Genomic DNA, 12,246 nt, shown 5'->3' with positions numbered 1-12,246 from the left:
CTGCAGGAAGCCAGATTTAAATAAGAACAAGCTTTTGTATCTTCCTGATCCAGGAAAGGATTCCTTGAGGAGTTGTGTAAATGTAAAAAGAAAAAAACCCCACACCCTTACGCACATAGCTCAAGTGTCTCCTAAGTACAAGCGGTCAGGTAGCATCCTAAATTTGCAGCTGTAATTTAGAACAAACACAGCTTTATTAGCTTGAAACTTGGCTTAATTTAAAACTACGTGATCTTTACACATTTCATATCGCGGCAGCCGGTTCTGCAGAGCACAGAAAGCGCTGTCAGGAGGAACTGCTGAATAAGAAGAAATTGAACAATTCACTACATCAAAGTGAAGCATTTACAGGCGCACAGAACAACGTGATTTACAGAAGCAAGCTTGTTGAATTCCACTTTGCAGATTACTTGTTCCTATAAAATACATATTTTAACAGATTAAGTCCTAAAGCACAAATTAATACCATATTTCTTTCTTTTTTTTTTTTTTTTCCTACCACTATCATAGCCTTGAATACTACAGGAATATTTAAGACATCACTAGCACAGTCTCGGGGAATGTAGTTTTGCTTCATTTGTAACTACAACACTGCCAGGAATTTTCACATATTTGTAGAAGCATTTCACTCACTCTCTCACCCTTAATTAACCACGCTAACCAATCGGGAGAAGACAGGAATCACCAGCAGAGAAAACCACCCCCCCAGAAGTCACTTGTACCCGCATCTCTGCGGGTCCCGCGCAGCCCCCCCCGACCCCTCCCCAAAATCGCCCGCAAGACTTCCAGTAAAACCAGTATGAGCCTGTCACAGCGCTCGTCACCAGCAAAGTCATCCCGTTTACGAGCGTCGATAATTTCCCCCCCCAGTTTAAAGCAGCGTTAGGCTCAGGAAAGGTGGGAGCGGAGAAGGAGCCGTTTGGCAACCCTCGCCGGAGCGAGAAACGCGCGCCGCTCCGCTCCCGCGGAAGGGGTACCACGGCGTGCAGGCAGGCTGCCAGGCGCGCTCGGCAGCGTGACCGCGCTGCATTGAGCTGCTTTAATGAAAGCCAGGAAAGAACACATTACACAGTGTTTCTTCGGCGAGCTAGCTAGCCTCCAGTGATTGAAATCAATAAAAACAGTCGGCAAGGGGCCCAGTGGGGGAAGAGAGAAATCTCCGACGCAGCATTCAGTTTGCTTGCCACTTTCTCCCTCCCCCCGAAAGTTAAACTCTGGAGATCACCATGACGAGCTACTTCGCTTTCAGCACTCGGCAGATCCTGACGGGGATTTAAAGGAAGCGAGCGGTTTAGTCTCCTCGCTCCCTCGACAGCGGTAAGAAAATGAACGGGTTGTTTTTAATTTGAATCCTGCCTGGAAAAACTTCATCAGACAAGTGCACCGTTCTGCGTTTCAGGAGGGGGATGGCTTTGACAGCAGGAGAATGTTAAACGGTGGCAGAGGGAGGACCAGGCGGGACGGCGCTCAGCGAAAGCCCGCTCTCGGGATGGACTGTCACCCCCGGCTGGGGAGGCTCCTGCAGCTGCTGGCACCACTGCCAGCAGTGTTATCCACACCTTAAAGCAGCTGAAACATTAGGAAGCACATGACCAAAGCCAAGACCTAGGTGAGTACAGTCTGTTTTGAATGCCTCCCTCTATCAAGGCTGAAATCAGAGATACACCGTTCCCCTTAAGTTTCCACAGATCGCCTCACCTCCCTCCTTGTTCACTCTTAGGCGAGTTAACATTAAGCTTATACCATTTTCAAATTCTGTCAGGCCACTAATCTTCATGCAGCTATAAAATATTTACAAAAGCCTTTTGTTTAGCATTTTTGCGTTTAATTTGCTTATTGACAAGGTAGAATCAGGCCATTACATAACTCCACCCATTCCAGAAAGACTCTGTGTTCCCTGCTCCAGGAGGTCCCCTCTGCTATGCGGGATTATGAAACACTCCTGACACCGCGAGCTGAAACTGCCTGCGATCTGAAAGGCTGCCAGTAATGAATTTCTAGTATGGTGCATATTTATCTATTTTATTTTTATGTTTTAATCACCATAGCAGCCACATACACTACATACTTGCACTGTGTTGTGTGTGCTGACTTATGCCATAGATTATAGCAACTCGTATGCACATGGGCTAGTCTCATTCATTCGCAACACTCACAAATCTGATTATCTTGTTTAAAAGAACTTTTCAGTTACTTATTACCAGAACCAAGGGGGATTTCTGGCACATCGTTTAAGAATGACCAACTTAATTTTACTCAGTACTTCCATATTCTGTCATTACCCTAATGCATATGGTTTTTTGAACAGACAGTCCCATAGAAACAGTAAAGATACAGATGACAAGTGTAGATCAAAAAATCCTTCACAAGCTTTTGACTAACTTTAAGAAAATGATTTATCTAGACTTCAGTGAGACAGTAAGGGTGAAATCAAATCCTGCCTTTCGCAAGGTAGGTAAAAATGATGACGCATACATCTCTTTCCCAGCAATGACGGGAATACACTGGGACAGACGATAAATAAGTACCTGCTGGGCAAGAGCCTCCTTGCTTGCCCCTTCTGCGCTGGTCATGCTTAGGTGCCGACAGCACCGTGCACGCCCGCTGCCGGAAAGAGCGAGGGAGGGAGGCACTGGATGCCTCCGCCGCCTCTCAGGATCCCAAGGGGACGTTTCATGTGAGCTGGCACAGTAGCTGTGCCTTGTTATCCCAAACCTCAGAGGTACAAACACAGCCTGGATGACTCCGGTGGTAGGAAGAAGAGACTTCCTAATACCTCCTCCATGTCCTTGTGCCTTACTACTTTTCAAAATAAGAACCATCATTTGTACGTAAGGATCCACTTAAAGAAATACTCAAAATTGTTGAAAGAAATTCATGCTAGCTCTTGTAAAATGCATGAGTGTGCAAATTTGTGGATTTAAAAAAAAATCCTTTTGGTTAATTCTCTTAGCTAGAAAAGAGTGATAATGGTAACTCTCCTGAAGAGCCATGTAATGGAGAAATTAAGAAAATCTTCTTTGGAGTTCAGGCTTAGGTCCTTGTCACATGTATAGTTATTCTATTTATAAACAGATCAAATAACTACATGTACAAATTAGTAACTGTGTGGGCAATGATCTGTTTTACTTACATAATTATGGGATCTTATTTTACTACAACAAGTGCATAAATGTTTGTGCAGGTGCAAATGTTGCTCCTTCTTTGGAAGATACAGCCTTTTAGGGTTATTTTTTTTATTTTCTCATCACATGGAAACGCAAAAGACACTCACACTTAAAAAGTGACCTGGATAACACCTCCAGGGCTGAAAGTAAGAGACTGTTATTCTTGCACAGATGTGTGCTTAAACATTTTTAAATCATGTACAGTTGTGATCAAACTATGAAAACAGCTGAAACAATTTCTAAATACTAAAAGGTTTTTACTTTGATGTTATCAGTCCAGTTTGAAACTCTCCATACAAGACAGCAGCTAAATTACATCTGAAAACATAATTAAAGAAAAATAAATAACAATAAAAAAGTAAGGTTGTGATTCGTAACAGAAAATAGCCCAGTGTAGTGTAACTTTTGGGGCATATCCACATACTCAAGATTCACCTCACTTCCCACAGTTTTCAAAACCTGTTCTGTGTTTCACCCACTCCCAGCATAGGTCCTTTGCAGAAGTGACAACACTTGCATGGTTAGGAAATCATGGCAGTCACTTCCAAACCAACCAACAAATTATTTTTCACTGTTCTTAGAGCTAAATTCATCCTTTTGTGAAGAGAACTCACTTAAGTCTTTATTTAAAATTTCGAAAAAGGAATGCGTGGTGGGGACTAAGGCAATGCACATCACTTGTACTGACATTCTCAAGTTCAGATGGTATTCCTCCTAGTTATTCTCTCAGCAGAAGATATAAATAACTTCAAAGCAGTGTGCAGTGTATTTTTGTTGACAGTGATGCACTTTTCAGCAGCTAAGTGGAATGAGTTTCCACAGCATTTACTATTAACAGAACATACACCTTACGAACACACAACATAGAAAAAAGGTATCATGTATTTTCTCGTTAAGAAGAGTTTTGACCAAATACAGATATTCCAGAAGTCACACCAAAAGGCAAGACATGTTCAAGATGCCAATGGTATTAAAGCAGATTCACCAACCAGTGACCCGGTCCTTCAGACTCTTACTTTAGAGCAGGGAGATCTGGAAGATCTCAGGAGGGTCTCAGGTTGCTTTGTTGAGTTAGATGCAAAGTGTAACCAATGGGAATCCATTTTCTCACATTGCTACTAGCCTTGATACCCTCATATCATCAGAAGTACTTTGTCCCCAACAACAAATCACATCTTCACCATAGCTGAGACTTCTTAATAATTCATATTGATTGTCCTTACAGCAATTTACCTTAGTAAAAGAGCTTTTTAAAAAAAGTAGGTAGGGTTTCATAGCAATCAGCAAACTAGATGAAGCATTTTTAAAGGTGGAAGGACATCAACACTTTGCTTTAATCTCACCTAAGTTTTATGGAGGGGAAGATCTGGAATTCTACTAAACAATTTGAACTGTTCCAAAAAGGCTGAAATTCAATTACACTGACAACAACAGAAGCGCAGTTAGGGTCTGCTAAGCACCTGGATGGGCAGTCTTAGGTGAAACATAATACTGGTGTCTGCACTAGTGGAGAAAGACTGTTTCCATCCCCTGCAAACAGAAATGCTCTGGTACTTCTTGAATACTGTACAGCTTCTAGGTATCGCCCGCCTCATTTATACTGGTTTGTGTTGGCAGTATTAGATTCATTCAGCTGAGTATATTTAGTTTGCTTATTCTGAAACTGGGTGACTGCCTCCCTGTAACGTACCTACTCTGACTAAAATATGGAACGTGAGTAAACACAGAGCTGCAGAAGGTGCAGCTTTCCCCCCATCTGTGGGAAAGGCTGGTGAAGCAGAGGACTAAGAATTAAGTTAGTTAAAAGTTACTACTTTCTAGCAAAGTCAGCTTTCTTTATCATTCAAATGGGAATCTTTACGTTCGACTTAGGAAGAAACAATTCTTTGTTATAAAAAGGCATCAAAAACTCTTAAAAAACAAACAAACAAACAAAAACCACACCACAAACCCTACCTCTTTACCAACCTGTTGTCATTAGCGTCAGCTCCAGACTTCAGTAGGATATATAACTCGTAGGAATCAATGCCCTGTTATATATCCTGTACTTTCAAACTGTGTTCTCACAGACAATTAAAAGAAGAAACTACTTCATCATATTTACAAATTCATCATTGGACAGAAGTAGAATCACTATAGTTTGATATTCTAAAGTCTTTTAAATCACTATGTAAATATTCCAGTATTTCATACATACATACATACACACACATGACTGCACGTGCCCATGTAGGCAGGCACACGAGACTTTCAATTTGTGATGGCTAAGACTTAAAAATCAAACACCCAGGAAAAGTGAGTGGGCAGGAATCATTTATTTAGCAGGTCGGGTTATTAAGAGAGGGGTATTTTAACACAAAATGAGGGATGAATGAGGTGGAAAGTATAGATATTTGCATTTGACTTCATGTCCAGTGGTAACTAGACATGTGCAACTCAGACTGAAAATTACTTCCTGTAAAATGATTATTCTCGTAAATCTCTGTAATGTCCATCAGTTGCGAAAGACTTTTAAACACCTGTGCGCAGAATTTGAACCTGCTCAAAGGAACAAGTACTATAAAGCTCCATTGGTATCTAATGTGCACAGTTCAGTTCACGATTTCTTTTCAAGAAGTTTTGTCTTAAGGAGACATGTAAGGGAATCATATTTCTAAGAGTTAGTACAAATTACATGATCTAGCTTTCCTCTAGGTCTGTTTGTTGCTTATCCAGTCAAAATGATCAAGTCCAACTAGTTTTGTCTCATTAGAAATGACTGCTAGGAAGCAAGAATTTGAATATGTTACTTGCCAGTTTGAAAAGGTCTCCTGAAAGTTTCTTAAGAAAATTATATCCATATTTTCAATGTTTTTAAAGGTTCAGAAATTACACTGCAATCTATTCCCAAGTCTTACTTAATTAGCAACGCTTTACAGGTTTTCTGTTCTTTTAAGCTCCCTGATAACTATATATCTATGATACTAATCCATAGGATTTCCAAATTTATCACACAGTCCTGGAACACTAAAATGACATCTGTTTTTTATAGCATCAGGTGTGCCCTCATTATGCTTCTGTGAGGCAGAGCAGAAAATTGAAAAACAATTATGATTTAAGACCCTAAATTAAAACCTGTCGACTGTTTAGTAAAAATACTCCATAAAACCTGTTTGTATTTCAGTAGACCACACTGAAGAACATCATTGTAAATGCAACACAAAAGGAGCGGTGGTGGCTAGTTCTTTTTTAAAACAAACAAACAAATAAAAAAACACTAAGGCAGCTAGCAAGTTATCCTAAAATAAAATAGTATTAATCTGTGTTTCAATAATAAATAGCTTCCACATATTTATAAAATAAATGCCAAAATTTATGTGGATGGAATTTATAACTCACTTCAGTTTCCAACTCACACTTTACATGGATTACATAGATTAAATTTTACATCTTTGTTAAGGAGGCAAATCACATTTTTTTCTTTTAATTTGTATTCCATTTTAGTTATTATTCAATTGAGTTCCTGAAAGAAAAGAAAACATTTTACTGTTTGAATAGAATATGTGTATACCAAAGTACCTGCCATTTTGTAATTACCTATTATTTTTACTATGAAAGCATGCAGGAGACATGCATGAATGCTTTATGATGATAAAACAAATATATACACAACAGAAGACAGCTGTTGCCCAAATAATTTTAAAGCTAACTATAAAATACAGTAGATAATTACAGACAATAACATGTGGAACACAAGAAAGCACAGACCAACCCACTAAGAGGAGGATTAAGTGCACCACAAACCTGTTTTGCTATCACATAATTTTGCAGGCATCAAGAGAGAGGAGTTTTAAGCAAGGATTTGGAAAAGGACAATAAGGTGGCCCAGTGGAGGGTTACAAGGAACTTCTTCAGTGCACATGGGGCTGCATGGTAAAGAGCACTGAAGATGGTCATTAGAAATTGCAGACAAAGGTAAATGTTTAAATTGTTAGTGGAGGAGAAAAGTCAACATCTCCATAGCACATGGGATAACGGCTAGAGTGGGAATAGATTGCAAATACCTTTGAAAGAGAAATAGTTTATGCTTGCTAGAAGAAAAGGACAGCAAAGGAAGATAGAGATTAAGAGCAAATGGGAGGTCCATCTCAAAGGAAATTCTGATCTTTAAGAATTTTTTAAAGATTCTGATCAGTCTGGAAAAAAAATCAAGATGTCAGAGCTCTCTCTTGAATGGAAATAGAAAATCTTCACATTTCATTTTACTTGTGGAAAATACAACATACTTTAAGGCAGAAATTTCAAACTAAAAATCAAAATTTAGATGTAACATCCTACCTTAGCATAAGACATTCTGGTATTATGAACATGAAATGAGAAAGCAGAAATCATACTTCCCTGTTGAAAATTGAAGTCAAGATCTTCCCTAAAACACATGAAACAAAATGGCAATCCCCAAATTAAAAAAATCTTCTAGTGAGACAAAGGGGTTCTCTCATTTTTTCTTTTTCTTTAACCGTCTTTAGAAATGGGTACTTTCACTTGGAAGACTGGGAGCTAAAAATCATACTGAAAGGTTTCAAGGTGGAATTGAAGAGATGAACTCAGCACAGTAGTATGGACAGCACATTTACTGAAGTGTAAGGACAAGGAGAAAAGGCACCACTGAACAAGTTAGAGAAGCCAGGAAAGTCAACACCTAGTTTTCTATCAAGATAGCAGAGACAAAAGCATTTTATGTCTACGAGTGATTCTTCCAGATTCTCTGAATGAACTCCTCATATTTATTTAGTAGTTTCATAAAATCTGTTGTTGACTCTCAAAAAGCTTCTATTAATTCACTTCAAAAATTCCAAGTCAGCTTGAAGTGCTGATTTCTTTTCCACAGTACATGAGCAACCAGGCATACAGTAACAATAAGAGGTGCAAATTCATGATAATTTCCAACTTGTCAAGTTATAAACAACAGCATGATTCATACTTTCCCGGGCTTTGAAAATGTTTACAAGTTTTTTTTTTTTTTTTTTTTTTTTTTTTTTTTTTGGTACCTATCCACCCAGATCTTGCTATGATTAGGCTTGGAATACAACTGAAAAATACAAGATAATAATCTGCTTCATTGAGTACTCTTAACAAATTTCATGACAGGAAGGATGGTTCATGTTGGCAGTTTTAGCCAATCTTTATGACTTGCCTAAAGTAACACGTATCTCAACCAATAGTGGAACTTCTCAGCTTAAGAATTCCTGACTCCCAGGCATATGTTCAGCTCAACAGGAGGTCACAGAAACACATTTTCTCCTTTTGTACTATATATTTTTTATTTTATGGAAAAAAAAATATAGTTCCTAAGGCATCCAACTTGAAAAGTATTCCCTAAATTATTGTTCTGTATACTTTTTTGCATGTAAACTCTACTGTTTATGTGTCTGCCCTACTTAAGTTGCCATTAGCCATCGTTCAGTGTGGCAAACGAACCTGGCACTCATAGCTTCTTGCAGCCCACCAAGCACCTTTCGCATTCCCCCTCCCTTGCAGGGAGCCCAGTTCAGGAAATACTGCAACAAAGACTAAAGCCCAGCTGTGCCGGGAAAAACCTGTGTGACAGAGACAGGAGTTCTTCAACAGGAAAGGTGGGAATGCTGCTCAGAGAGAGGAGCAAAACCCAGAGAGCCTTAACGTGCTAGCCACGATGCTGCGATGTAAAGCTGAGCTTAGTCACCAAAGGAAATCTGCAGAAGGGGAACGTAGCAAACAAAATTCCAAGTAATAGGTAATACAGTTTGCATAACATTTTCCAGCTTTTTGTTATGTTAGGGATCTGAGAGTTCTGATAGGCACCATATTCTATTTCAGCTCTTGTGATTAATGTAACTACCAGTTCTGATCCTGTCTTTTTCATGTTTAAATGTATGATTCAATTCTAGTTACAGTCACTCCTGCTAAATTTCAAGTGTTTAAGCAACAGCAGAGCCTTCCACCACTAGACTGACAGACTAGGTTTCGCAAGCGTGAGACACTGCAGTTAACAGATTCTCTACCTTCTTTTACCTAATGACTAATCTAAGACACAATTTCATGATTACCTTGAAGATTCTTCCTACTTTAAAGATGACCATGTGACTTACAGGAACAGTCATATTCTAATGACCAGCTCAAAGACGACTAGTCTTATATTGGAGAATTCAAATGGAGCGCAAAACGGAGAGAGCACCATGAACGTTACCCACGAGGCCCTGACTTGCAAAGCATATAGAATGTTCTTAAGTTGACAGTTTTATAACTCTAAATGGTTTTGCAAATGAAATCCAAACAAAAGAGCAGAAATGTACTCTAAATCACTCAGCAATAGCTGCTTAGAAAAGCAGCAACCACCAACTCCAGCAAACAAAGAGTTGCTTTAAGTAAGCTTCATAAATGCAAGAAAGACAGGGTTTTTTTTGTTCTTTTGGCTTTATTTTTCTATATTCTTGAATCCATACCCATAATGATTCAGCTTATTCTGACAAATATTATATAACCAAGTATCAATCACATCAACTTTTTTATGTTGAGAGAAGTCAGATATCAAGTGATAAAAATGAGTTCAGGCAGAGGGCATATGTTAAGCAGCTGTGAATCTGTTTAAGCTGTCTATATGCCTAAAAGCTTAATATCATTACACAGAGCTCTGATTTCTCCCCTTCCCGCCTTACACTAAAACATCCACATTATATGTAATAGAAATGATTAACTTGCTGGAGGAAATAGTCACACAGTGACTGCAGCAGTACAAATAATATGCTTCTAAATTAGATGTAGTATATTTTGCTTACAGAAAAAAAGACAAATCATTCTGTTCAGGCTCTAAATAAAGCTTTATTTGTGAATAAAAGAATCTCTGGTAATAGTTTGACAAACAGTTTAAACCAGCATAAGTCAGTACTGCTGCCAAAAGACAGAGTCTCCATTTTCTCCCACCTCTTCCTTGGGTTGGCACAAGTGCTTGTGCAGTCTTGTAAACTCATCTGGGCTAAAATTACCTCTCTGTTCCCCCCAAAGGCTACTTTAAAAACAAATCATTCCCTGATTCAATTCATTGTGAATGTTTCTGCCAGCAAAAAGAGGTGATACAAAGGTGGAAGCAAGTAGCTGTGCAGCTTGTGGAATCACGTTTTTGGCAGCCTCTCTGGCTTCAGACACTGTTCCTTAAAACAAATGCAGGAGCAATATACATAATCCTACCTTTTAGGTACAGAGAGATAATGGCTTTCAGCTTGCCAACTCTCATATTATCACAGATCTAGCATTTGGTGCCTTTCAGGAGTGCCGTGCATCGCAGAGTTTGGGGCTTTTGATCATCACCCTAATTTCAGTATGACAGATTGCCTTAGCAAAGGAAGAAGTTTGCAAAAGTTTTGCAACTTTTGCTTCAGAGTGCCTGAAATCAGGCTGTCCACATTAAACGTGATGGCATGTCAGTCATCAAGAGCCTGATTATGTTGCCAAAACCAGTAACACAATTTCCAGTGACTTCAGTCGGGGAGTAAGAGAAGTTGGACAAAGGAGGCAGCAGGGAGTAGGAAATGTTTCAGTAAAAAGGAACCAGAAACTCAGGAAAGTCAGAAGAAGCAATGTTTATATGTAGGAGGGAACAGAATGAGAGCTGAAAGTACAAAGTGCAGGAGTACCTGATAAGAGCACACATGGGCACGGGAGGGCAGGAAGGGGGCCCCAAGGGAACACCGAGTACTACAAGATGGTGGGGGGGGGGGGGGGGGCGGGAGATTGAAGGATGTGCTGAACCATATGAAATACCACAAAGGGAGAGTGCAATGGAAGAAAGAGAATCAAAGGCAAAAGTAAACACATGAGAAAAGTGGAGGACATACAACCCTTCACCATGTGCATAATATGACTGGAACAGCTGCTCTTCCTCTACATTTAGAGAGAGACAGTGAAGAGTAAAAGTGGCATCTCCACAAACCAAAGCATAGGACAGGGCAGGTGGACAGAGAACAGGCCACGTCCAATGTTCACAAGCAGATACTTCAGACCGAGTAGAGAATCTGAGAACATCAGCTGGAAGGCGGCTATGGTTTCTCAAGGTTAGCAAACCAGAAAGCAAGTTAAAAATGAGGTGGTATTTTTAAATGTATGATTTGGAACATGACCTGTGATTTAACTCAAGACTGACGATATTGTATACTGCACATTATTATTATTCAAAACATATCAGGCAACAATCGGTCTATCAGGAACACAAGAGAACTATTTGCTTTTTATATAGAGGGTGAGCATTTGCAGTAAGACCATAACAACATGGATCAAATACATTCCCTATAGCAACACTTTGGGAAAAAAAATATTTTTCTTGTAGATGCAAGCAAGTAAATTCAAAGAACATCAACAGACAACTAATATAGCAATTTACAGATTTTTTTTTTGTGTATAAGAGTCCCATTTTCAGAATACATAAAGCATTAGTATAAAACAAAACAGAAGTCCTTCTCTGTTCTTAGTCCTCTTAGGTGAGGTATTTGTTCCAGTTATTTTCTCCCTTCGGATGACGTTCTCTGGCTGCTATAGCTACTATTCCTTGAATCACAGTGTTTAACTGCATCGCGTATACATTGACTTCCTGACCACGAAAAACTATGAAGCACATCCAGAAACAAATAGCTAGGGAAACAGACTCCAACTGGAGTTGTCAGGTTTTCTAGCCATGTTAATTTGTGTCTGCAGTGCCAAGATGCTGCGTAGCTTCCTACACTTCAGACTAAAACTGAGCTTTCTACTTTGCTTTCTACTATACAAATGCAAATGTATGACAAGATGTGGTCACCGTAGTTAAAGACGGAGGAGACAATACATGTTGCCATCCTTTGTCCTTCCCTTCGGGCTTCCTCTTTCAGTTACATTATCTCTGAAGGGATGGTTCGGATACCTTCAAAAAGTAAAAAACTCCCACAAAACAAGAAAAAACACAACCAAATCCCCCCAAAACAGTAAACAAGCTAGCTTAGTAGTTTAAACTTTGATCTATAATTTATCCATCTTACAGCTTTTTTAGTCATTTAAATATTACGTATAGACATATGATTTCATCCAGGACTGACAG

General features: G+C 39.2%; 2 protein-coding genes across 7 annotated transcripts in view; one reads left to right on the top strand and one right to left on the bottom strand.

Moving 5' to 3' along the window:
• C14H7orf50 (chromosome 14 C7orf50 homolog) overlaps positions 1-12,246 on the bottom strand; it is a 133,803-nt gene that overhangs the window by 34,742 nt on the left and 86,815 nt on the right. The window contains exon 1 of one of the 4 annotated variants that reach the window (XM_064520207.1): positions 2,529-2,588. The exons of the other annotated variants lie outside the window; for them this stretch is intronic. Coding sequence (XP_064376277.1) covers positions 2,529-2,573 — 45 coding nt within the window. The 5' untranslated portion in view covers positions 2,574-2,588. Of the gene's footprint in view, positions 1-2,528; positions 2,589-12,246 lie in introns of those variants that run through there. 4 annotated transcript variants of the gene reach the window in all.
• GPR146 (G protein-coupled receptor 146) overlaps positions 811-12,246 on the top strand; it is a 55,452-nt gene continuing 44,016 nt past the window's right edge. Inside the window, exons 1-2 of one of the 3 annotated variants that reach the window (XM_064520204.1) lie at positions 811-1,317; positions 1,400-1,609. The gene's annotated coding sequence lies outside the window, so the exon portion shown is untranslated. Of the gene's footprint in view, positions 1,610-12,246 lie in introns of all 3 variants that reach the window. The other 2 variants (XM_026116090.2, XM_064520205.1) reach the window with 2 other exon arrangements.

This window comes from Dromaius novaehollandiae, chromosome 14 (assembly GCF_036370855.1).
Source record: "Dromaius novaehollandiae isolate bDroNov1 chromosome 14, bDroNov1.hap1, whole genome shotgun sequence".
Classification (NCBI taxonomy): Eukaryota; Metazoa; Chordata; class Aves; order Casuariiformes; family Dromaiidae; genus Dromaius; species Dromaius novaehollandiae.
The sequence above is the reverse complement of the archived record's forward strand: the minus strand, read 5'-3'. Positions and strand labels throughout refer to the sequence as shown.